We start from the raw sequence: 26101 nt of genomic DNA on the forward strand, positions 1-26101 counted from the left end.
TGGCTCTATATGAATGAATTGGATTATTTTGAAATTAATTAATTGTTTTTCATTGGATTATAATTACAATTAATTGAATTCCAATTGGCTTGAATTGGACTATATTATTTAAGTGCCTCGAGATGACATTTGTTGTAATTTATATATAAATAAACTGAATTGAATTGATACTTAGAATTAAGTACTATCATTCAGTATAACAATATAACTAAGTGAACTAGTCCTATAATGTAATATTACCACTTACCATTGCACTTTGTGTAAAAGAAAGAGAAGGACTTCTTAACAAAGATAAATCTGGCCCACAGCCCAGCATGTGCAGTGCCAACAGAAAAGCCTCAAGACCTCCTGTGTTTAATGTTAGTTTTTCCAGTTTAACATCCATGGCTATTTTTATACCTCTCTCAGACCATCTGTCTTGCCTGTCCCTGTACTTCCAGCAAAGTACAAATACAATTAAAGCTGCAAGCAGTGATGATCGAGCCCGAGCACGTGCACAGACCCTGGCCAAGTTAGAAGGCGTGACCATGACATCTGTAGAAGTGTGGAAACAAAGTGACGTTTCCAAACCCACAGCAGAATCAGGGTATCATTCGTTCTTTCCATTTTTAATTGCCAATCAAAAAACAAATAATGAAAAATTTACTGGTTATTTTGTTTTTTGAATTTCATTATAACAAAAAAACCAAAAAAATGCCTGTTTTTTTTCCATATTTCAATTTTAGGATAAGATAAAAAAAATAATTAAATGGAAAAATGGGCACCAGGACAGAATTTGATTTTAATATTTATTTGGTCGGGTTTACGTGACCCAGAAGTTTGGTCAGGCTGCACAGCCTGGGAGGCTGCGCCACCCTCAACAACAACCAATCAGCTCGCGAGCTACAGCACAATCAATCAGCTCACGCGGCACCCATTGAGCGCAATGCACTGTGTATTTTTGGAAATAAACTGTTTAGTTGAGCTGCTTGAAATTTTTAAGTTACTGCTTACCTAGTACAAAAGGCATATTTTTTCAGTATTTTGTTTGTTACTTTCAAGGGTGACTGGAGAAATTAGTGCCTTGCAGGCTAATTATTAGGATAATGATGATTTCATATTGCACATTTTTACACCACTCTGGACATCTATACATAGACGCCACATTGACTGCTGCCGCTCTCTAGAGGGGTGTGCCTACAGGGCGGCCATCTTGGTACAGTGCCACTTGCTCCTACATTACATCTATGGAGGAATGGTGTTTCTATACAATAAAAGTGATCATAAATCACTCAGTTGTTAAGCTATTTTCACAAGGTTTGTTCAACATCAGACATGACAGACAGACATAGATAGAACGAAAAGAACCCAGAAAACGTTCAGGTGTATTCAGGTCTTTATTTAAAGAACCTATATAAAATATTCAAATTAGTATTTCCATTCAAGCCTGTCTTTCAGCTCTTCATTTATGAGGTTTTCCTCCCTCAGATCCTCAGAAGAGCGTGCACATTTCCCTGCGCCCTTTGCTCCCGGAGCATGCTATTCCTCTTCTTGCGCTCCAGACTCTCCACTCTAACAAGACCTTCACTAAGTCTGGCCTTTAGAACAGTGGGACAAGCAGGCAAAGCATAAATGTGGTCCTAGTGGAAAGAGGGATGGAAATATATAAGGGATAATGCCCGAGGAGGTGTCCATTATCAGAAATTAATGGAGGACGCGAAGGCGTGAACAGTCCGACACGACGAAGACTTCCTAAAAGTGAAATATGAAAAACCAGGCATCTTTTCGTTTTTGGTGTTGTAATGAAAAGCAAAAAACAAAATAAACAGTCAATTTTTCATTATTTGTTTTTTGATTGGCAATTGAAAATGGAAAGAACGAATGATACCCTGATTCAGTAGGTGGCACTATTGGAGAGTGTCAGTATGTGCATATGTACGCATTCAGGGCAGAGTCCCAGGGAAGCCTATGAAGTTTGGTGAAGATCGGATAATGTATGCAAAGGTTATGAGTGACTTTGTGTTTTGTGGCGAGCAGTAGCGACTCGTCAAAGTTTGAGGGTGTGCCACGGACACACCCTTCAGACTTTGGAAAAGAGTCTCCTAACTTTTAATTCTCCATGGGTGAAGAGTAACCTGACCAAGTTTGAAGCAGTTATCATGAAATGTGAAGGAGGAGTTTGATGATATGCGAGGTGTGGAAACAAAATGGCCGACGTCCTGTGGCCCTGGTGCCAAGACGTCCGAGGCTTTTCTGTGCAGCTGGGCATGATGAAGGTGTGTACTGAATTTCGTCCGCTGACAAAAAAGTAACCCCAATGGCAGGGGTATTTAGTACATTTGTTGGGGGTGCTACAGAGCCATTTTGACGGAACTGAAAAATGTGATGATGCACCAGGCCTGACGCGCAATTACAGTATATCAGTAAATTCTCATAGTTGCTGACACCATTACATACAATAGAAAAACCAAGATCATAATCTCCTTTAAAATGAGCAATTTAAAACGGACATTGTGAAAGACTTCTTTATGTAATGGTGGAGATGTCCAGTAATTTTATAGACTTCCTGTTTTTTTACACCAGGGAGTCATTCTCATCTTCATGTCTTACTGAATCTTTTTAAATTCCATGTGTATTGTAGGTTCTTTTGGTGGCATCACGCTGTCAGCGGGACTCTTCACTCTCCAAAAAGCTCTCTGAGGCCACCAGGACATCTGAAGCAGCCTTTGAAGGCCTACGGTGTGAAGTTGGTCAGTGTCAGGCTGAAAGAGATGAAGACGTATTTGATGTTTCTTGCAACCTTGCTGTTTCCTAGGATCCATGCCGGTGAGTTAAGGCCCTTGACAGTAACATGAAATAAAGATACAGTAAATATCATCAGTCTGTATTCAGGTTCTTCAGATTCCACCACAGCATTTCAATCAGGTTTATCGTGGTACTGTTAATAATTTAATTTGACTCTGTATATAACAAGGCCAATGCCTTGGCTGGACTGCCAAACATAATCGGAGGAATAGACTGCACACATATGCGCGTCAAAGCACCCGTGCTGTTGTGGAGCGCACTAGTGAGCTGAAGGTCCTGGTGTGTCTCGACATTGGAGGGGGGGGCTGCTCTATAGTAGGCATGCTGCGTTTTGCACAATATTGCACAATATTGCAATGGGTCTCCTACTATCTGAAGCAGCCCAGGCAGACGACATGCCAGAAGACCCCCCCATGGACCGCCCCATCAAAGTGCCATCATGATGAGGCAACAGCTGATTGCACGACTTTAGTTGCAGTCATCGAGTGCCTGGCCATGGCGAGACCTTTTTCTAAGCCATTTTCATATCAAACCTTTTCTTCTTTATTTCTGTGATGTCACAAACTACAGGTCAAACAGAATTAACAGCACTCGTAATTTCTTTCTTCGCTTTAGCAGGTTCCATAATTCCACTGCTGACACTGCTAAAAATGACAGATTTTCCTTTTTGGATCTCTGAAAGCAGAACTTTAATCTCAGAGCCCGTAAAGTTGTTCTCTTTGCGCCTTGATGCCATTCTCATGACTCAACACTTCCTGGCACAGGAGAGAGGAAGCGTAGCCTTATATGGTATTATTTGGGGCGTGGAGTATGTACATTTACTATCTTTGTGCACGTGCCCTTAAATACGCACGGGTGGCATTCATCATTTACGCAGGTCGTTTACACACTTTTTCTGAAGTTAAGAGCGTTTGTTGAACCTGACGTGGCGTGTTCGTACGAGACCTTCTTATGAAAAAAGTGAGAGAAACTTAGAATGAGAATACGAAAATGTTCTTGCATGAGGCCCAATGATGCAACAATTTATTCTCTGATCATTGCGGATGTCTGTAACTTGGTGTTAAGACTTACTGGAAGCCTTTGTACAGCAAATGCTTGCTGTACAAAGGCTTGGTAAGACATGACCTATAGCAAAGAAACAAAATGTTGCTGGTCGTCCTACCATTTACAGTGTTCTCATCATCTAATTAAGAAAAAATCAGTTTGAAAGAGTAATGGTAATTCGGAGGCAGAATTCCACTAGATAAAGTTTATTGTAAATTATTCTTGTAGATACTGTATGAACTTAAGTGACATCCCATTCTTAACCCCTTAACTCCTAAAAACAGCATACCCAAAGTAAATTGAGAGCTGTTCTTGAACGCCTTGGAGTTAAAGGGCTGTTTGAGATCTCTTTTTAAAGAAAACACCCTGAATCTTCACCCACAACAGTCAGAATCTCTCTAAGTGCTACTGTCACAGAGTAATATGAGCTTGAATAGAGTGAAAGAGATGGAATTTTATGTCTACCAAATTGTTCTTCCCAAATATGTCTTAAAAGTGACTTTTGCATAGAGCTGCGGACTGAAAAACACAATGGGGACTACAGCCTGAAGTCTCACCTAGCCCACTTCAAATTTGATAGTAACACAACAAAAACCTGTATTTTGTACAGGTTATTCTAAGGATAGGACCAGCCAAAGCTGTGCCAAAAGTGTGCCATTTGGAGAGCCTTGGGAAAAAAAGGCTTCGATTCCTGTACGCTTCAACATACAGTCATGATCTTGGGCTCTAATGAAAGGTTACACTTGGGACTGTCTTATACCACATCCAGATCCTCTGTCAGCATTACTGACAAAGAGTAACAGAAGCACAGACACATTTTGTCTATAACCAGAGCTTAGTGCATACAATAAAAGTCCAAACAAATTGTATGGTCTAAATGGATTTAGTTTATATACAGAAATAATGACATGGCAAACAACACTGAACACAATTCACAATTTGTATCAACATTATTTGCTGTTGGCAGCACAGGGGCACATCACATGTGGCACACTTCACAGGAGTGTTGGTCTGGCAGTGTCTGCACCTCCAGCTGTGCTGTGTCCTGATATGTGCACAGGTTTGTGATGTCTGGCAAGAAAAGGACCAGGCTCAACTGTGGTGGTAGACCCCTCTCTGCCAACTCCAAGGCTAAGATCTCCCTGAATATCTTCTGGTGCAAAGGAACCTCACCTCTGTTTCTGCCATGTTCTTTGTGCAAAATGCATTCACAAAAGCAATATCCATGAAGTGGTAGAAGAAAGTCTACTTCTGTGTTTTGTGTAAGACCTTTTTGTATCTTATCATTTCATCTGATAGGTCAACACACCTCCCCCCCAGTTGGAAAAACAAAAACAAAAATCATATCCAAATATGTCCAGCACTCAAATTATTGTATTTCAGAAGGCAGAAAATATATTATCATACAAGAACGACTGAGCTGTGTATATAGTAATTAACACTACTTTTTGCTCTTTTTTTTCGATTTTCATTGATGAGAATGCTGCTGAGAGATAACGCTGAGCCCACATTTTGCTTTGGGAACAATAAAGTATCGAACTATAAAGTATGTATCTATCCATCTATCTATAACTATAATAATATTAAGTAAAATAACAATAAGATATAAATAATACTCACTTGTCGACAGCAATGTTTCCCTCTTCAGATGCTTGGTCCAGTCATTATTACTGTTGCCCTCTGACGTCAGAAGCATCACTGTCCCGTCGTGAACAAACCTCCGAGGCTTCCTCCTTGCTGTATTTGTTTTTGACGTCCGTTCAGCCATGTTTAAAACAATAAACAAATAAACTGCAGAATCTGAAATTACACACAACGATGTGTAATTTGCAACTCATGAAGCTAGATTACTTCTCTGTGACGCTTTTTACACGTTACATTTGCCATATATGGAAGAAAACCCACATCAGTGAGTAATTGTGACTATTGTGCCCCAGCAGACAGGGTAAACAATCATCTATTGGAACAAGTAAGATGTCACTCAGAAGGTTAAAGAGCAAGGTTTGTGGGCGTAAGACTTGTTGTAGACTAACTATTTTACTGGAGTGCATTGACTGGACCCTTGCCAACGTAACAGGACCGTTTTTGTTGGAGTTGTATCTTTTCTTAGAACACTGTGAGGCTTTATATGTGACTTTGACACTTTTTTTGTATTTGCGACTGGTTTTACATAAGTTTGTACTGTGTCCACAGTTCTGATTGTATCCTTGTATCCTTCTGTTGTATCCTTGTATCCTTCATACATCATTGAAATCGCAAGGCCCTTCGCTTTCCAATGGTATATAACATATGTAGTTTGGGGGCTAAAGCGGGGCTGAGGAAAACTCCAAATTTGCCCTGAAGTATGCAACGTTTTGCCAGGTTTAAATGGGATCAAATGGGAAAGTTTGACCATTCTTCCAGAAGCGCATTTGGGAGTGCATCCGCTGTCATTTTATGTGGCCTACCGCTTCGTGGCTGAGTTGCTGTTTTTCCCAATCGCTTCCACTTGGTATAACACCACTGCTAGTAGACTGTGGAATATTTAAAAGCGAGGAAATTTCCCAACTGAACTTGTTGCACAGGTGGCATCCTATCATGGTACCACGCTGGAATTCACTGAGCTCCTGAGAGCCACCCATTCTTTCACAGATGTTTGTAGAAGCAATCTGCATGTCGAGGTGCTTGAATTTATACACCTGCGGCCAAGGAAGTGACTGGAACACCTGAATTTAATGATTTGGATGGGTGAGTGAATACGTTTGGCAATATAATGTATATGCAATTGTTATTTCTCCTTTTTCCTTGTAAGTTGCTTTGGATAAAAGCATCTGCTAAATGCAGAATGAGAATCATTCATTAATTTTCTATACCCCCTACATCCTGTTTTGGGTTGTAGATTGAGTATTTCTATACTTCTTTACTTATTACTAGAGAATACCCTCTCCATCACCCTTTGAAAATATAAATCTTCCAACAACTATTAAGGGTCCTAAGCTTCTTCAAGAAGTAGAGTCTGCTCTATTTCTGACAGTTCAGTGTGTTATCTTGGTGAACAACCAGTAATGTGTCGCCCTACACCACCTCCACCTTTCCTCCCAGGATTGGAAAAGTGTTTGGCTTATGGAGATGACAGGACAATAAATTGTACTTAAAATCTGAGGTGTATGGAGTGAAGAGAAATGATGAGAGTACAGTCCCCTGGGGTTGTTCCTGTGTTTCTGACCACCCTCTCAGACACATGACCCTTTACTCTCACAAACTGCGGTCTGTTTGTCAGGGAGTCAATAATCCAGGTAGTTTTCTGCCACTTCATACATCACAGGCTTGATTGTATTAAAAGCACTGGGGAAATCAAAGAACACAATCCTCACTGTACAGCCTGCTTTAATCAGATGAGAGTGAGCTTGCTGAAGCAGGTAAATGAGAGCTGCTTTAACACCAACCCCTGGACAATAAGCAGACTATAGAATAGAATAAAATAAAGTTGAACAGAATAAAATACGTCTTTATTGTCATTGTCACAGGTTCAACAAAATGAAGTGTTCTCCAGTCAGTTCATCATTTATTGTGTGTGCATAGGAATATAAAATCTAAAATAAATAAAGAATAAATAGAAACATAAAACAACATTGGCAGCGTACATAAACACAAACAGTATGAACACACAGTCATTTTATAAAAACAATCAACAGACATGCATAATATCTATCACATTCACATTCCATATGGCACATTATTATTATTTTTTTGTAGCATTGAGGGTGGTTATTGCAGTTGGATAAAAATTGTGTTTGAGTCTGTTTGTCCTTGTGTTAATTGATCCGTACCGTCTGAAGGCAACAGTTCAAAGAGTGACGAGGATGGTGGGTGTCCTTTATAATATTCTGGGCTTTTTCTTTGGGCGGTGTTGATGACCCCCATGGAGCGCTTTCCTCTGAGCCACTGTGCGGCTGGTGTACCGTACGCACATGCAGTATGTTAGTATGCTCTCAATGGAGGCAACGTAAAGGGACACCAGTAGTCTTTGTGAGATGTTATTCCTCTTGAGCATTCTCAGGAAGTACAGTCTCTGCAGCCTTTTTCAGTAGCTCAGAGGTGTTCACGTTCCAGGATAGGCTCTCCTCGATGTAAACTCCCAGGAAGTCTACCACCTTCTCCACACAGTCCCCGCTGATGATTAATGATGGGATATCTGTTTTCTTTCTCCTGTAGTCTATGATGACTTCTTTGAACTTTGAGGTACTGAGGAGCACGTTGTTGGCCCTGCCCCATGTTGACAGCCATTCCACCTCATCTCTGTATCCCCCCACCCACCCCCGGAGATGAGCCCCATCCCTGTGGTGTCATCAGCAATATTCACGATGGTGTTACTGTGATGGACAGGGAAACTTAGGGCCATGGATGTGTGATGGCCCACTCTAACCCTCTGTCTGCGATGAAGATGAAGCTATTAATCCACATGCAGGTGGTGTGTGGAAGCCCCAGGTCCCCCAGCTAGCTGTCCACTAGCTTGTGAGGGAGAATGGTGTTGAAAGCAGAGCTATAATCCACAAAGAGCATCCGCACATAGTTCCCCTGCTGCTCCAGGTGTGATAGTGCAGTATGGAGTGCTGTGCCTATGGCATCCTCTGTGGATCGGTTCGCTCTGTAAACAAACCGATGGGGGTCAAGGCTACGGGGCATGGCTGCTGTGATGTGACTCCATGGTTCAGCGGATGTTAAACTCATTAAAAGGCAACAAAGATTCAAACTCATGTAAGGACCCAGACAATGCAAGAAAAAAACTATCACTTTCTCTTGAGTAATTACTGAAAGAAATCTGAATACAAATGACTGCTTGCGGCAGCATCAGACTGCGATATGCCATCCTGTTCACTTGATGCTATACTGATTTTAAGAAGTGTAGGGTCAACTGTGTGAGCACTGTAATCCAGTAAATGTACTTCAAATCACTTTCCAGTGAAATGTGAAATGCTTGAATTGTTTTTGTTTTTTGTAGTGTGTCCAGATAAAGAGCCAGGACTTCAGTCATGGGTGCCAGGACACAGTGAAGACCACCGTGTTACAATTGGTTATGGCCAGAATGTCCTTCTCACAACTTCGGCTACAGTCCACTCCATTGAGATTCTTAATGGAGGTATGCTTGACAAATCTGGGTCACTTTTTTCTACTAAATCGATTGTTTTAGATATTTGTGTCCATTATGATTTTCTTCCCCTCGTTATCTCCAGTGCTCACAAGCTTGGGTGGGGGTGAGGACAGACACATGAACACCAGAAACAGGAGTCTCAGAGAAAGACTTATGGCCTGTCCACACGAGTATGCAGCTTCACCCAATACGCTGTCGTTTTGAAAAAAATCTCCGTAAACACGGCGTCGTTACCAGAAATATGTGTGTCCACACAACCCAAAACGCTGTAGTACATATGCCAGGCATGTGTGTGGTGCTGTGACGCTGCCACACCAATACATTAAAACAGGAAGAGAAGCCATGGAGCATGCGTATAAAGGTCATGCGCTGTTTGCAAACAAGCCCCATAACACGAGAAGAGGACGATCAGTAATGTAGAAGCAGAAGGTTTTGTTGTAGCAGCCGTGATAGACTGTAGTCCGCCATTGTTGTTGTTATGACGCGTCCAGCGACGGCGGCTGAGGGTAAAGGTTCGAGAGGTGGGGCTTATATGTCATTGTTTCTGAAAAAATCCGTCCAGACGACTCCGGGCTATCCGGCGTTTTATAATTTTCCCACTCTAGGACCTGTTTTCAAAATATACCGGTTTCACACCTCAAAAAAAGTACCCAAATGATAAAGTATTTATGCGGATTCGACAAAAACGTACTCGTGTGGACGAGCCCATATTCTCACTTCTAGGAATACTTCAGAATAGTTTAGGATGCAGGAGACCATTAACAATTTTTTAATTGAGGGTAGTGAAAAAAAGACTACAGACACAAAAGTAATGATGATGATGAGAACAAAGTAAGCAGAAAAGTCTATGATAACACACTCTTATTGTGAGTGTTCTACCAGCTCTATTCACACAGGGGCTCATCTGGAAGCTTAGGGAAATGGTGGGGCAGCTCCACCTGAAGTCCAGGCTTTGGTGATGTCACACTTACTCTGAGACATACTTGTATCTGGAACGTCATCATCAGGCTCCAGAGAAATCCCAAAACAGCACTTTTGTTGGAAGTTGGCAGTTTTGTGTCATCAGAAACACTGCATAGTCCGATCTGACATTGGTTGGAAGACACACTTTTAGTTTGAATTTAGAGTCAAGCTACAGGATCAACATCACTTTAGGTTTTCAGTACAAGCATGTGACATTGTAAGGGACTGCTGTTGGGCTTGTTTGATATAGCAAAGTTGCATTCTTGTGTTTCTCACCAGTTACTGCGATGTATGTGCATTATATGTTATCAGTGTTTTTCAGCAGACTCCCAATTAGTGCACACATCCCTCACTCTTTGATATTCTAGCTCCCTCAAATGACCTTTTCTGCAATACAGAGTAGAAGTAGAGTAGACTTGATGATGAAAGTGTCTTAAAGTTGACTGTAACAACCCTCTCTGCCTATAAGCCGATATTCCCCACCATCTAGCTCAGAACTGAAGAAGCCTTTCGGATGAGAGGTGAAGCATCTTCAAGATCCAAGAAGAAGTCCAGTTGCCCTTATTCAAGCTATTATGATATAGTTGACATAGTTTGACATAATACACAAAGAGTTTGTTCAACCGAGAGTCACAATCTCACTGCTGAACTAGAGTCATTGGATTGCATTACTGCTAAGAGAAATGTGTTTGTCTGTGTGTGAACTGCAAGAGACCAGGGCCATAAATGGTAGGAAGGCAGAAGGCACTGGGGCCTGAAAGAGCATCTCGGAGGCTTCATCACTCTTTAACACCCCGCCCCCCAACTCTCCACTCTTTTCTCCCCTTCAGGGAAGCTGGTGATTGCAGACACAAACCGACCCATAGTTCTACGGACAAAACATATTCTCATCGGGAACAAAGGGGAGCTACACATTGGAAGTGCAGACTGTCCCTATAAAGGCAACCTCACCATCTCCCTATTTGGAAGGTACAACTCTACTAGACTGAGTATAAAGTCATAGCACTACAAATCACCATGATTGTAAGTTAAAATCAGTTTAACAAATCAAATCAGAATGATAGTTGCACCGGATATATTCTACCTACATCGGGTCTGTGTTGTAGTACTCTGATATGATCACTGATTTAGTTTGATGAGATAGTTGTAGAACTATATCTGATTAATATAAAATAGTGACTATAAAACAGTTACTATTGGATATCCGGGTCAACTGTGGCCAAAACGTACAGAGAACTGATACAAACAAATCTTGTTTTTACTCTATTTAAGACAGTCATAAGGCTAAAAAAAGAAAAATAGAATAAACTACTTTGTGTAATTGTGAAAAAGTGTTTATTGCTAAGGAAAAGGCTAAATTTGACGTTGATAGGCTTAATTGCAGACAATTAGTACAGTTCTGAGCTCTGATGTCTGTTTGGTTTATACTAAACAAGCAGCCTGTTTAAATTGGTTCTGTGCCTAAAGAGTGCACTAGCGTGCTTTTTTTTTCATGGAAGCTCATGTCAACTGTATATAAGGACATCCAGGAAATAGTTTGAGTCACTCTTAAAACAATAGTTGTGCCACTGCAAAATCACAAAAAAATTATTATGGGCAAGACAGGTGCCAGTGGTGAAATGAAACCATGCAAGATGTCAAATGGGAGGTTCAAGGCTCTCACTGTCTTTGTAGTGACAACCAGCTGCAATATACTCGCATCACAGTAAGAAACCTTTCATGTTCAGGGATCATGTTATATATCACTGTAAAAATCTTGCTTATTTGTTCTGAATGAATTCTTATTTCCAACATGTGACGTGGAGCATATCATGAGCCCCTCAGTAATGAAACATCACGGCAGGGTACACCCTGGATTGGTCACCAGGCCCATCTTGTTACTACGTTGGTAGTTGGTAGACTTATAAGGGAGCTGGGAGTCATTAGGCGCATTTCCACTGCCGGACCTTTTGCAGTTCCTATAACCTTTTCAGGAATAGAGCCGTTTTTTCACGCATTCAGACATACAGGAACTAGGGACCACGGCCCTCAGTTCCTATAACCATTTTAGCTCCTTCTCCAAGGCAGGGTCTTTTCTAGCTCCGCCCCTTGTCTGAAATGTTTCCTCATACGACACGGACAAAACCGGAGCATGTTTAATAAGTTAAACTTACACGTCGTCTCCTTTGTCTGTGGCGCTCTGCCCTCCTTCTTTCCTTCATGAAACGAAGAAGTATCGCCCGCTGCTCGATTGTTCGTCTCCTGACTTTCGCTGTGTGCTCTTCCAGCCTCGATCTGTACTCATCGAGAACAGTTTGGCAAAAGTCGGCGTCCTTTGGGAGCTATTTAGAAAACTCGCGATCGGCGAGAACAGGGCAGGGACGATGCAGCCTCTAAATAAGGCATTATCTGTCTTTATTTCACCAATACTTTAAGAAGAATGAATGAATGAACGTGTACTATAGCTCTGTTAGCTCATAGCTGCTGTTATGTGGCTACTTGCAGCTAGTTTAATTAGAGAACGCCTTTTTGTCAAGTTCAGTACGGACTGAGGGCAAATGTGATGTAGTCCAGGGACCGGAGGCTACAATCAGACTGTTTCCGTGTCAAGTATGTGGACAAATAGGAGGGGAGTTGTCCAATGATGGATTTGTAGATAAATAGATACCAGTGGGTGGTTCTGAGCATGGAAAGTGAAGAGCAGTCAGTGAGAGAGTACAAAGTGCAGTGATGTGTAAGGGGTTTACAACCAGTTATGAATCTCAAAGATCCGTGATATGCAATGTTTAACAAGCAGTTGCGAAGTCCATGCTACAAATACCACTTAAGACTTAATTAAGATGTTTACAATTGTACACATTGTTGATTAGACTGGATGACAGAGATGAAGAACACAGCTACTTTGGGAGGAAGTACATTGGCGTGGGAACAGGCGGAACCCTTGAGATTCATGGACAAAATAAGTTATCGTGGACTTTCCTCAACAAGACCCTCCATCCTGGAGAGAGCAACCAAAACAACTACCTGTTCCAGAGAAGCTGGGGTAACCGAGGCATCATTGTCCACATCATCCACCCCAACACCGGGGAGGTGCTGCACACTGATAGGTGAGGAGAGTGCACTCCAACAGTGTGAGACTTCTCAACAGTCGAGATTATCTTTTAGCTGACATCTCATATGCTTGCAATAAAGAGCTGTGCTGAAGGAGGTATTTTGGAGCTTTGACCTTGTTTCATACAGGTTACTGTTTTACTTTCAGAAATTAATACGCACTTAATTTCCTTTCATTGTCCTTTATCTATAGAGGTTAGATACACTGATATACACAAGAGTATTGAAATGTGCAAGGTTTTTTTTCTCAGAAAAAGAAGTGTAATGCCTTAACAGTGGCTATCCCTGAATGTTCAAATAAATGTTGGATGCTACTTTTCCTTTAGGTACACGATAAGGTTATTCACAACCCTCATAATAGCTGAAATTAAACAGCACTGTTAGACCATTAAGATCAACTTAAAACACAGAATCATTTTCCATTATTTTTCTAATTTTCAAATGTATTACTTTTGTGAATAAGAAATGAAAAGACCTTTGGAGATTAATCAGAAAAGTTACAAAAGCTGGGCTGTGAGTTAGTCTGTATCATCACAGCACTTCACATCTCTGCTGTTGTTTCTGTTTGTGTGTATTTGTTGGTCAGATTTACAGTTTATTGGAACATTTGAACGTTTGTGAGTGAGCTTAACATTTGATGGCTGTTAGTGAGATTTCACTTTGATTTGGACATAATGTGTGTTTATTTATATAAATAGTTATAAGGTATTATTTCAGAAGTTTCAACCACTTGTTTAGTGTCCTTTACGATAACTTAAATATAACATTTCAAAATTAGCTTCACTGTGCCTGCATAAATCAGCAGATCAGTACATAGGACTGTCTCTTTTAATGCCCCCTCACTCTCACAGGTTTGACACGTACCGTAGTAAGAATGAGAGTCATCGTCTTGCAAACTATGTGGATGCAGTAGAGGAAGGACTCATTCTTGCTATGGTGGTCAATGATGAGGGTTCAAACAACTTGGAGGACACAGCAAAGAAGAGTCTGTCCAGGCTAGGCAGCCACCACATCAACAGACTCGGATTTCGGTAAGCTACTAAAATGCTGCTTGATATGTTTATGTTAACCTCTGGCAATTTGTGGAAAGAAGAACATGCTAATGCTAATAATCATTTCTCAAAAGAAATCCAATTTGAAAGATTTGCAACTGGCTGCTCCATAATCGTAGAGATGTGTCGGGCAGCTCCCATTGATGAAGGAGAGCTCTCTTGTTCTATTTAATGCCTGCAGCTTTATGTCTTTAATTTCAGTAACATCCTCAAATGCAACATTCAATAGAAACCTTAGGGGCAGTGTCAGTGGGTTAGGGTTAGTTGTTCTATGTTCTTGTTTATGTGGCCAGCTGCAGAGGAGAAGCAACTGTTCTTGTGGCATGAGGTTTTGGTCTTAATGGACTGCAGCCTCCTGCCACAGAGGAGTGGGTCAAAGAGTTTGTGTCCAGGATGGGAGGGGTCAGCTGCAACCTTGTCTGCACGCCTCAAGGTCCTGGAGGAGTACAGATCCTGGAGACTTGGAAGGTTGCAGCCAAACACCTTCTCAGCAGAGTGAATGATACGCTGCAGTCTGGCCTTGTCCCTGGCCGTGGTAGCAGCGTACCACACGGTGATGGAGGAGGCGAGGATGGACTCAATGATGGCATGACAATCTATTAGCAGCCAATAAAAATTGTATAGTTATAATGAAGTTGTCTCTTACATATCCAGCACACACAGATCTACATGGACAAGAATTTGGAGTTGCGAATAAGTAAAAACCTGATTTATAGAAGTTTGGTTTGATTTCCAAAAACCATTGACTCTTTATCAATGTCTGCCATTTCAATTTAATTCAATTCAGTTTTATCTATAATGTGTCATTAACTGAGGGAGAATCTAGATACAGTGGTTAAGGAAGAGTAGATGTGTGAGGTGACAACACCACCCTGGGAATTTCACCCAGGTAAATAATTCAGTGATTACACTAACCACAAGGCACTGAAGCTTGTTTACAGAAGGCAGGAGACGTGGTTTCAGTTAAAAGAAAAGATCAATTTTATTAAGATGCATAGTTTAAAAACCATGAGAGCTGACATGCACACAGAGATATGAATGTAAGTAAGCTTTATTTGTACAGCGCCCTTCACAGACCAGGGTCACAGAGCGCTTTACAGCAGAACAATAAAACAGGAAATACATACAATTTTAAAAAGGCCAAGACAACTTATTAACAATCATATCAGCCCAAAATCAACTAAACAAACCATAAACAAATAAATAGGTATTAAGTTGTCTTTTAAAGGAGTCGACAGACTCCATCGAACGCAGAGAGAGCGGAAGGTCGTTCCAAAGCCTGGGAGCAACAGCTTGGAAGGATCGTCTCCTCTGATCTGGAAGTGAGTGCGTGGCACCATAAGTAAATTCTGATCCACAGACCTAAGATCCCGAGCTGGGGTGTAAGGCTGGATCAGATCACTGATGTAGGGTGGAGCCTGACCATGTAATGCTCTGAAGGTTAAAACCAGAATTTTAAAATTTATCCTAGAGGAAACTGGCAGCCAATGAAGGGCTTTCAGAATAGGGGATATGTGAGTCCTCCTATCAGAGCGGGTCAGAATTTTCGCTGCAGAGTTTTACACTAACTGCAGGCGAGACAATTCCTTCTTGTTTAGACATAAAAACAAACTATTGTAATCGTCTAAACATGAAGACACAAAGACATGGATTATCAGCTCTAAATCATTTTATGACACCATTTTTCTGAGTTTGGAGATTTTCCTCAGTTGAAAAAAGCAGTTTTTGATGAGCTGTTTACAGTGTTGTACTAATGACATATCTTTGTCAAACACAACACCCAGGTTTCTAAGGCTCGGCTTCACAGACTAGCCCAAGTCACCCAAGTATTGGCTTATTCCCAGAATAGAGTCATCAGGGGCAATAACCAGTGTTTCTGTTTTGTCCACATTTAACTGTAAGGTGTTAGCCATTGTTTTATCTCCACCAAGCAATTAACTAAGGATTTTAGTCTCTGGAGCTCAATTGGCTTGAAAGAGCAGTAAAGCTGGATGTCATCAGCAAACATGTGGTAGGAAACATCTGAAAATCTCTGGATGATTTTTTTCCAAAGGAATCAAATACAACAAAAATAATACCGGACCCAAAACAGAACCTTGAGGAACTCCACACAACAATTCTGCTGACTCAGACCTTATTTGGTTAGCTGAAACACTAAAGCTCCGCCCAGAAAGGTACGAGAACCAGTGCAGAACTGAACCTGACAGTCCTACTTCATCCCTCAGTCTTTTCAGCAGGATTTAGTGGTCGACGGTGTCAAAGGCTGAGGACAAATCTAAGAGAGCTAGAACAGTGCATTTTCCTGAATCAGCAGACATAATGTCACTGGACACTTTCAGCAGGGCTGTCTCCGTAGAGTGATGTTTGTGGAAACCAGACTGAAATGTCTCATGGATGTTACTCCCAGGAATAATGACAGCTGTTCAGAGACCACCTTCTCCAGGATTTTGGAAAAGAGTGGTAGCTTTGAAATAGGCCTGAAATTACTGAGGACAGTTGGGTCTAAGCCTGTCTTTTTAAGTAAAGGCTCCACTATGGCATGCTTAAATGTATTGGGAAACACACCTGAAGAAAGAGAGAGGTTTACCATTTCGGTAACCCAGGGGCCAATTACATCAAACACTTTCACAAAAAGCCTAAAGGGAAGGACGTCGGATGAGCAGGTGGAGGGTTTCATCTTGGTCACCAGTGCTGCGATATCAGCAAGAGTCACAGACTTAAATGAGGACCACAAGCTGGAGACAGGCTCAATGACAGCAGGGGTTCCACACAAAGGAGGAGGGATTTTCTCCTTTATCATCTTAATTTTGTCAATAAAAAATCTCAACAATGCATTGCTGTCAGCTTTACAAGAAACAGGAGTAACTGGCGCAGCAGGACATACAAGAGAATTAATCGTGTCAAACAACACTTTTTTTTTCTTATTTACTGTTACCAGTTGACGAATATAGTCAGATCTGGCATTTTCCATCATCTCATTGTATGAGGACACAAGATCCCTGAGATAAAGTCTGTGCACCTCAAGGTTAGTGGATTTCAACAGACGTTCAGTTTTTCAACATAGTCTCTTCAGACTCAGGGTATCTTAATTTACCCAAGGACACACTTTTTTCTGTATTGACAAGTTTGATTTAATAGGTGCCACCTGATCCAGAATTTTTACACAGTGATTGGAAAAACAGTGCAAGAAATTGTCCACATCGAGACAATCCGAGAACAAAAGAGGGTCAAACATAGCAGAAAAACTGTCTGCAGTATTAGCAGAGATAACACGCCTCTGAGACCTAACTCCTAAGGACTTAGGCTCGTGGATAAAGTGCAGATCAAATGAAACAAGACACTGATCGCTCAGGTGGACGTCCTGTACAGACACATTTGAAATGTCTAGGCCAAGGGTAAAAACTAAGTCGATAACGTGGCCTTTTTGGTGTGGGGGGGTCAGAAACATGTTGCTCAAAGTTAAAAGCTTCAGTCAGTGTTAAGAGTTCCTTTGTGGAGCAAGATGAGCTGTCATCAACATGAAGGTTAAAATCTCCAAGGATTAGAACAGGTTCCAACTTTATTATGGAGGATAAAAAGTCACTAAAATCCTTCAAAAACACAGCAGCAGGCCCAGTAGGACGGTAGATTGACACACAATGGAATGGATTTGAAGAACCCACCTTGACCATCTGAGACTCAAATGAAGGGAATTCCAGGGTCTGAGTCACTTTGCATGCACAGCTGACCCTGTATACAACGGCCAGACCCCCCCACGACGACAGCGGTGGGGCTTCCCGACAGCAGAGCAGCCAGCTGGACAAAGTTAATTAAGATGAAAAAACTCTTCCTCTTTCTGCCATGTCTCCGCAAGACACATTAAATCCAGCTTTTCTCGTGTGAAAAGATCGTTCAGAGAGAAGGATTTATTTGCAATAGATCTGGCATTCAACAGGCCGATATGCAAAGTTGATGACGTCACAGAGGCAGTGAATGTGGCAGCGTGAATGTGATGTCACACACATTGAGGAGAGGGATCCGGCGCAGACATCTTGTGCATTCTCCATGGCCGAGGATGGCAGAGCCCCGACGTGCTGCAGCGTCTACGTCTTCGTTTGACCTGGACTCTGGAACGTGAACCTCTTTTCCTCAGTTTTCTGCGGCCTTTGCCGCCAAAGCAGCAAGTACTCAGGTGAGTCAGGGTCGATGATAAAGGGAAGAGGGAAAGCCTGTTTATACTTGTCCCGTGTATCAGACAGGCTCTCCACCCACTCTCTGATACGAAACAGAGAGTCCCAATCATAGGTCCGTAAAGCTGAGACACATCCATTTGAAATAAAGGCTGATATCAAATATGTTGTAAAGATGACCATTAAAAAGCTGTACAGCAAGAGACGAGCTGTGGCACTGCCAGTCACAGACGCCATCTTATAAACTTGTGACCCAGTTCTGCCACACTGCTGCACACTATGCAATATGGTGAAATTGGGAAACCTAATCAGTGCTGAAGATTACCAGTGGGAGAAATGGGTCGAAAGGGGGATGAGAAGTCCCAAACAAATGCAAAATATAGGTCACCCCTGTCACATGTGGCAGACATACTCAGTGAGGAGAAACAAAAAACTGGGGGGGGGACAGAACACAGGAGAAGTGGAGCCACCACCTTTGGCTAACAGCAACTGAAAGGATTAGTGGGGGTTAGGGTTAGGGTTAGTGGGGTTGCACTCAAATCAAAATGTGCATTCTTAAGAAAAGAAAATCCAAGCTGGAACCTCAAACACTCAGACACATGATTAAAATTTCACACGCCCATTGTAGGGTAAGTTCGGTGTCCGCAGCAGCGACCCAGCGATGCAGGAGTGCAAAGTAGTTCAGCAAAGCAGAACAGGATCCAAGCAAGGCAGCAATGTTTCTCTGCACAGAGCAGCTCTTTAATTCAGGGCCAATCGGTAGCGTGTATCACCTGTCGGGGAGGTGAGGTGCGCGCTCCACCTCCATCAGTGGGAGGATCCAAATGCCCCAATTAGAAGGATGGCTTGTGACACAAATCCACCAGCATGAGACCCGCAACACATGGCTGCATCGGTAACACAGGAAGCCAGGAACACGGGACCCAAGAGCAAAAGGAGATCAAGATAGGATCCATGCCTTATAGCATGTCCCAGATGGTGATTGGCTATATAATGAACTGCAGTGAGGTAGCAATCTCACTCATTTTGGGAGCAAGAATGAGATTCATCCTGGTACAATCCATCCTCCCAACTGCATCGTCACCCCGACGATGGATCAATCAGGTCAAGCTAGTTCCATGGCCTAAAGAGAGCAATAACTGCATCAGAAACCAGGCCAGATGGATCCCTAGCCACCTGGGCCTCTTCTCCCACAGGTCTTGGTAGATGATGGACATTTGAGTGATGCCCCGCAGTGGACCATAATTCTTCCATCGTACCATCAATCCACTGACACCAGGGGAGGTGGCTGATGGAACAACCAATGAGACGGCCGCTCCTGGAGAAGTGGAGGACTCGGCAGGGCCTACCCCAGTCAGGACTGGGTCAGTTGGTGGAAGCTGCAACCGTTGCTGCCGTTGGAGTTGCCTTAAAAGGTGATCTGCAAGCGAGTTTGGTGCTCCTGGATCCAATCATGGACTGCACCACCAACAGGTTCCTTGACTCGACCCAACACAACATCAACTGCCCAAACATCTCCAGTCACTTAATAGGGAGTTGTGTTGTCTGAATACAGGAGTTGCAGCAGGCAAGCATTCCAGTTTAGCTTCTGAGAGACCAATAGGGTGTGCAGCAGGTTGTGTAGGGTCCAATTGAACCGCTCACACTGCCCATTCCCAGCTGAATGGTATAGTGAGAGTCATGACTTCCTTATCCCATATAGGGTGCACAGCTGCTGAATCAGTTCTGGCCTGGTCTGAATCGATACGGGCTGGGACGCCAAACTTTGAGAACCATTTGTTCACCACAACCTGAGCCACAGTCAAGGCTCATTGATCACAGGTGCCAATGGCCAACATGTACTTATTGAAAACATTTTCCACCCCACTATGGGTGCATTCTACCACAGTGAAGTCCATGGCAAGAATCTCATTGGGTCGAGAAGCCAACAGATGTCCCATGGAACTACGAGAGGCTGGGTGAGTGTCTTTGGCAATCTGGCACGTCTCACAAGTATAGCACCAGTGTGCCACGTCAGTGGATATATCTGGCCAATAACACCACTGGCACAGCAGCTCCAGGGTTCTCTCAACTCCCTGATGGACTTCAGCGAGAACTTCCTCCTTCAAGGCAACAGTAACTGTAATACTGCCTTGGTACCATCAGGTCGAAAGACGTGGCGATATATAGCACAGCACTCCGGTCAACCAAGCGGTCCCACTGTCGGAGCAGTCCCAAAGCAGGTCGAGACAACTGCCTGCGCTCCTCATGGTTGGGGCGCTGCTTCTGCTTCCAGAATGGTCTTTCCGAACAACAGAGTCAGTCCCCTGAAGCACGCAGATGTCAGGCGAAATGTGTTGTGACAAAGCTATGATGATAGTTTCAGACCTCTGAACCTGCAGAGGTCGATGCCTCATTAGCTGGTTTGCGCAGACTTTAACAATCTTTTGAAGAGATCCTTTTAATCTGAATCAGGTATGTTGAAGCAGGGAAACATCTAAAACCTGCAGGACAGTGGCCCTCGGGGACCAGAGTTTGAGACCCCTGCTGTAAGGGCCTTGGAAGTGAGGTACCTGGAAGAAGGGTGTATAAAGCACTGACTAATATGTGTTGTATGAGTGTGTGCTTAATAGGTGAATGTGGAATGTAGTGTTGAAGTGTTTTGAGAAGTCAAATAAACTTTACCTGTAAAAAGCTTTACCTGTATTTGTATTGCCTTTCCTCCCCCTACTGGCGTTTAAGAGTAATTCATTATTTTCATTTTTTTCCTCCAGCCTTTGTTCTGATAGGTATATTAGGTCACATGACACTGCAGATCATAGTGCAGAGAGTCTGATCAAAAGACATTAGCTTCTACATGCCATGCGGTCAGCTTGTAGCTCCAGCTTTCATAATTTCCTCCTGCTGTGTGTGCAGAGGAAAAGTGTCGCTTGTGAGTTATATTCACATTTTCTGTCAATTTGTTGTTACACAAGTGTTTGTGTATTGCATTCTGATATGTTACATAAATGTTTAGTTTAGTTGCAGGTAACTGTTGGTAATGCTAAATTAACAGTGAACTACAACTATTTACATTATTTAGAAGTTATCATGAGAAAGAAGACAACAGTAAAAACCATTCAACTTTACTCCAGCTTCAATTGCAGTTCATTTACAGTATCAGCAGCTGGGTTGTGGCGTAAGAAAAGATGCTGTTGAGTTTTGGCAGAAGGACCCTGTGGTTAGTCAGAACCATTTGGTGGTTTTAAAATTTAGTAAAAACTGAGATGATTTCATAAATGACTTGAGGACACAGTTAAGTTATCATTCCATCATTCCCCCAGTGTTGCTCTATGACTGGATGCTGTGGAATACAAAAAAAATGGATGGGAGCAATAATGAGGTGACAAAGGGATTCTTGCATAATGACTCCTGTCGCCTGCTCTCCTCATTGGTGTCAGCAGGCTAGAGAGGCTGAGTCGCTGCTGTGAATCAAGGGACATTTTAATAAGCTGGAATTTATGACTCTGCCATTCATTTTCAGTGGTGTCATTTCCTAGTGTCAGTGTAGTAAACACAGCAATGCTGATTGCAGAAACAACCTCACACACACACCATGGCTGTAGTTCAGGAGGAGAAGTTGTCAGTCAACTGGAAGGTTGGCGGTTCGATTCCCAGTTTCCCTAGCCCACATGTCGAAGTTTTCTTTGGCAAGACACCCATGATGCCTCCAGTGTGTCTATTGGTGTGTCAATGTGTGTGATAGAGAAAAAGCACTCTCTAGACCAAGACTCTTATGTGTTTTGTATGCTCTCTGAGTGTGTGTGCACTCAGCACTTTGAGTGTTCAACAAGACTAGTAGAGTGCTATATAAGTAGAGTCCATTTACCTCTGTTGCTGCCTTTTGAACTCTTAGCAAAAATCGAATAAAGTAACTCTAGGCTCCTGTATCCTCTGAGGCTGCTGGAAGATGCATGCTCCTCAGTTCAGCTGGCAACAGAATCTGTCTACGAGGGTGGATGTGACTGGGCGAGGCTTAGCAGAGGTCAACTTAAGAATGGACGTAATTTTGAAATGAAAGTTGGATTGTGTTGTTAAATGACAAACGTTGAAACAAGAACTGAAGCATCTACTAAAAAGGAAAAAAAAAATTGCTTTGCTGGCTCTAAGGATGAAAAAAGAGGTTGACATTGCAGGTGAAGCATGTCATTAAAAAAACAAGCAAAAATTTAAGGACAAAGTGGCTCTAACCTTCACTCAAGGGAACCTCCCATCTGTTTTGCAGGGCCTTAAGAACATGGCAGCTGTGAACCTTGCTCATGCAGCCGTAAGCCCATCCAGGTGGATGGCACCAGCTCGGCTTCACGCCCAAGTGACCTCAACACATTCTTCATCAGATTTGAGAAGGACAGCAGCACTTAGCTCTGGACTATTATCTCCTTAGGCCTAGTGAATCTGTCCTCACCTCACGTTCAACACTGAGGAGGTGGTGAAGGGCCTCAAAAGGACTAAAGTAAACACAGGATGTGTATTTCAGCACTTATTCCAAGGTTCTATCAACTGCAGCACAGTGCCCAAAATTAGGAAACTCTCCAAAGTCATTCCTATACCTAAGAGGAGTCCAGCAAAGGTCCTGAATGATTTGAGGCCTATGGCTTTTCTCCAGTGATAAAAGCTATGGACAGGACTGTAGAAATTCACATTGTCAGGATTACTGAGTCACTAATGTTTGCTCCAGTTTGCTTGCAGGGCTAGTAGAGGGTTTGATGATGCCAAGATATTTATCATGGACACCATTAATAAGCATCTGGAAACCCCCAACTCCATGGCCAGACTTCTGTTTGCAGACTTATCCTCAGCATTCAACACCATACAGCTGCACATCCTCGGTGATAAACTGATAGCCTGTTCTCACTTGGACCATCAGCTCACTCTGTGAATAATTGACTTTCTCAGCAACAGATCACAGAGAGTGTTGGTCAACACTTTTCACCTTCACTGGCTACCTGTAGGGCTGTATCCTCCCTCCCCTGCTTTACATTCTCTACGCTGATGACTGCAGGTTCTCTCAGTCTGATTGCCATCTGGTGAAATTTGCTGATGACTCAGTCCTGCTTTCTCTGCTCTCAGGTTCTACTCTGCACCACAACTCTGTTCTGCAGGAGTTTGTGGCATGAAGTGAAAACTCCTGCCGTTAACTTAATGTCAGCAAAACAAAGGAGCTCATAGGAACAATTCTCCACCAAACAGTGACAGCTTGCTGAGACAGCTCCTAATATCATTCAGGGGGAGCCAGTGGAGATATTACAAATATCTAGGCATCACCTTCGACAGCATCCTGAGGTCCTCAACCAACACCGAGGAGATCCTAAAGAAATATCAGACAGTTTCTGCACAGGATGCTGAGATCTCTTAGGGTCAATAAACATCCTGGTGACTGTTTCTCACAATTTACTGAGTGTATTAGCATTTTCTTTTATCTGTTGGTTCCACTCAATCAGCATGCAGAAGCAGTCTAAACTGATGAATGTAACAGACAAAATTTTAGGCAACTTGTTCAAGCTTTATCTGCACTATGTGACAGGTGCTCACAGGATTATATTGGACCCAACGCATGTTCTGTTCTTTGTGTTTGAGTGGCTAATATCAGTACATAAACTTTCACTGTCACAAAGGAGGAAGACTGTGATAAATTTGCTGAACTGTCACACCTCCATGTTCCGGCGAGGTGCAACCCCTTTAGACTCATAGCTGCTCCATCCAGCTTTGTTCCATCCAGGACTTTGTGCCTTCTTAAACAGATCATTTGATCATGGTGTCAGCTTTGAGTGTCACACTCATGAGTATGTTTTTTCCTTCTGACACTCGTAGGGGCGGTACTTAACAGGTGGCTGTATTTAGCGGTATGAACACATGGCTTAAATGAATGTTTCGGTATAGGGACTTGTTACTTATTCCCTCTATCTATCGCTCCCTGACTTTCTGTTAACTTTTTTCACCACTCTGCTGTAATACTGTTTAATCTAACACTTGTTTCTTCATCTCTCTTTGCTTTTTATTTTCCTTACAGGCACCTTTGGACCTTTATAGTGAAAAAAGGTGATGCTTCTTCTGTTGTGGAGGATCACACTGCCTATCAAGGTATAAGTCCAGTGTCCCTTCAGTAAACTCCTGTCTGTAGAGATGTACCACAGCATTGCATTTTAATGGAATATCATTGAAGTCATGCAAAAAGCCCTGCAAGAGAAGACCTTTGCTGTTGATTGGTCTAACAGCCCCTCTTTATGTTCTCTTTGTGCTTTTACAGGCACTAAGGCCTCATCAAAGGCACAGAGTTCTGGTGTGTTTCAGTCAAGTTCTGGGGATCATTTCATCATCACCATCAGCAGCCAGTGGATCCAAGGTAACCCAGTCTTAGAGTGCAGGGGTCCTTCACTTGTGTTCAGATTTACTAAGACTCTACCATATTTGCTCCACTTTTCCAGGAGCCCCACCAGGTTGAAAAAAACTATTTGGTGTCACTTGTGCAGGATTTTTTGCATACTGGATCTCTTTCCTCATAACACACAGTTAATGCAAGATTGTGCAGATATCTGGAGAAATGTGTTAACATTTAGATGTTGTGCACCAGTTAATTTGCTGGGATTGCACAATTTGCAACTGTGGAGAAAAAAGTAGAGCTATAATGTGGGACAGTGGAGCAGTAGTCATAAAAATGTACATGTTCTTCTGCAGAACATGTACATTCCGGACTATAAGTTGTGCTTTTTTTCATAGTTTGGCTGATCCTGCGACTTATAGTCAGTTGAAACTTTTATATGAAAATATATAGAATTTAACATGTTTTTAAATGTCAATGCATACTGACTGACATGAACCAAGGAGTAAACATTGCCATCTACAGCCGCGAGAAGACGCTCTAGGCTTGTGACAACTATCTGCTGCTCCTGTATCACTGAAACATTAAATTAAAAACAGCTGAGAAAGAAAATCCTATTCTGCAGATTACAAACTGCAGGTAGTAAAATATGCAGCCGAAAAGGGTGATCAAGCAGCAGAAAGAAAGTTTGGAGGGAGTGAGAAACTTGTGAGGGTCTGGCGAAAAGCAGAGGTTAATCTTACTGCAGTGGAGAAAACAAAGAAAGCTAATCGCGGGCTAAAAGCAAGACGGCCAGAGCTGGAGGAACGAGTCCACAGGTGGGTGCTGGAACGACGTACTGCCGGGAGAGGCTCGTCAACGGTGCAGTTATGTCTCAGCGCCCTGCTACTTGCCAAGGAGATGAATATAAATGACTTTGCAGGCGGGCTTTCTTGGTGTTACTGCTTCATGCAACGCAATCGCCTCTCTATCAGAGCACGGAAAACGGTGTGTCAGAAACTGTTTTTTTAAAAGCAGATTTTGGATTTTGTGAAACAAATTTAAAAATAGATGTATATATATACTGGTGCAACTGATGTTGTTTTCCTCTTCATGGCGCATTGTTTGTCACTGATGTGATTTATAGTCCAGAAAATACGGTAGTCATAATCCAATCAAATCCAATTCAGTTCAGTTTTATTTATATTGCGCCAAATTACAACAATTGTCATCTCAAAGCTCTGAGTATCATCAGCATAGCAATGGAAATTTATGCCATGCTGTCTGATAATGTTACCTAATGGAAGCATGTATAAAGTAAAAAGAATTGGTCCAAACACAGAACCCTGAGGAACTCCATGACTTACTCCAATGTGTGAGGAAGATTCTTCATTTACAAGAACACACTGGAATCTATCAGATAAATATGACTTAAACCAGCCTAATGCAGTTCCTTTAATCCCAATAACATGTTCAAGTCTCTGTAACAGAATGCTGTGATCGATCGTATCAAATGCAGCACTGAGATCCAACAGGACAAGCACAGAAACAA

At 42.4% G+C, this 26101-nt stretch overlaps 1 protein-coding gene and 1 long non-coding RNA gene across 2 annotated transcripts in view; both read left to right on the forward strand.

The window, feature by feature from the left end:
• Positions 1–26101, forward strand: part of cemip (cell migration inducing hyaluronidase 1) — a 150440-nt gene that overhangs the window by 58399 nt on the left and 65940 nt on the right. The window contains exons 2-8 of the mRNA XM_072381128.1: positions 2621–2805; positions 8810–8947; positions 10753–10891; positions 12772–13008; positions 13864–14043; positions 24262–24332; positions 24499–24594. Of these exons, the coding sequence (XP_072237229.1) occupies positions 2751–2805; positions 8810–8947; positions 10753–10891; positions 12772–13008; positions 13864–14043; positions 24262–24332; positions 24499–24594 (916 nt within the window). The 5' untranslated portion in view covers positions 2621–2750. The remainder of the gene's footprint in view (positions 1–2620; positions 2806–8809; positions 8948–10752; positions 10892–12771; positions 13009–13863; positions 14044–24261; positions 24333–24498; positions 24595–26101) is intronic.
• On the forward strand, positions 3399–3732 carry LOC140302291 (uncharacterized). The gene is made up of 2 exons (XR_011914956.1): positions 3399–3596; positions 3662–3732. It is a non-coding gene; the product is annotated as an uncharacterized lncRNA (long non-coding RNA).

The sequence above is a fragment of the Leuresthes tenuis genome, unplaced genomic scaffold (assembly GCF_036924035.1).
Source record: "Leuresthes tenuis unplaced genomic scaffold, fLeuTen1.0.hap1 SCAF_2, whole genome shotgun sequence".
Taxonomy (NCBI): domain Eukaryota; kingdom Metazoa; phylum Chordata; class Actinopteri; order Atheriniformes; family Atherinopsidae; genus Leuresthes; species Leuresthes tenuis.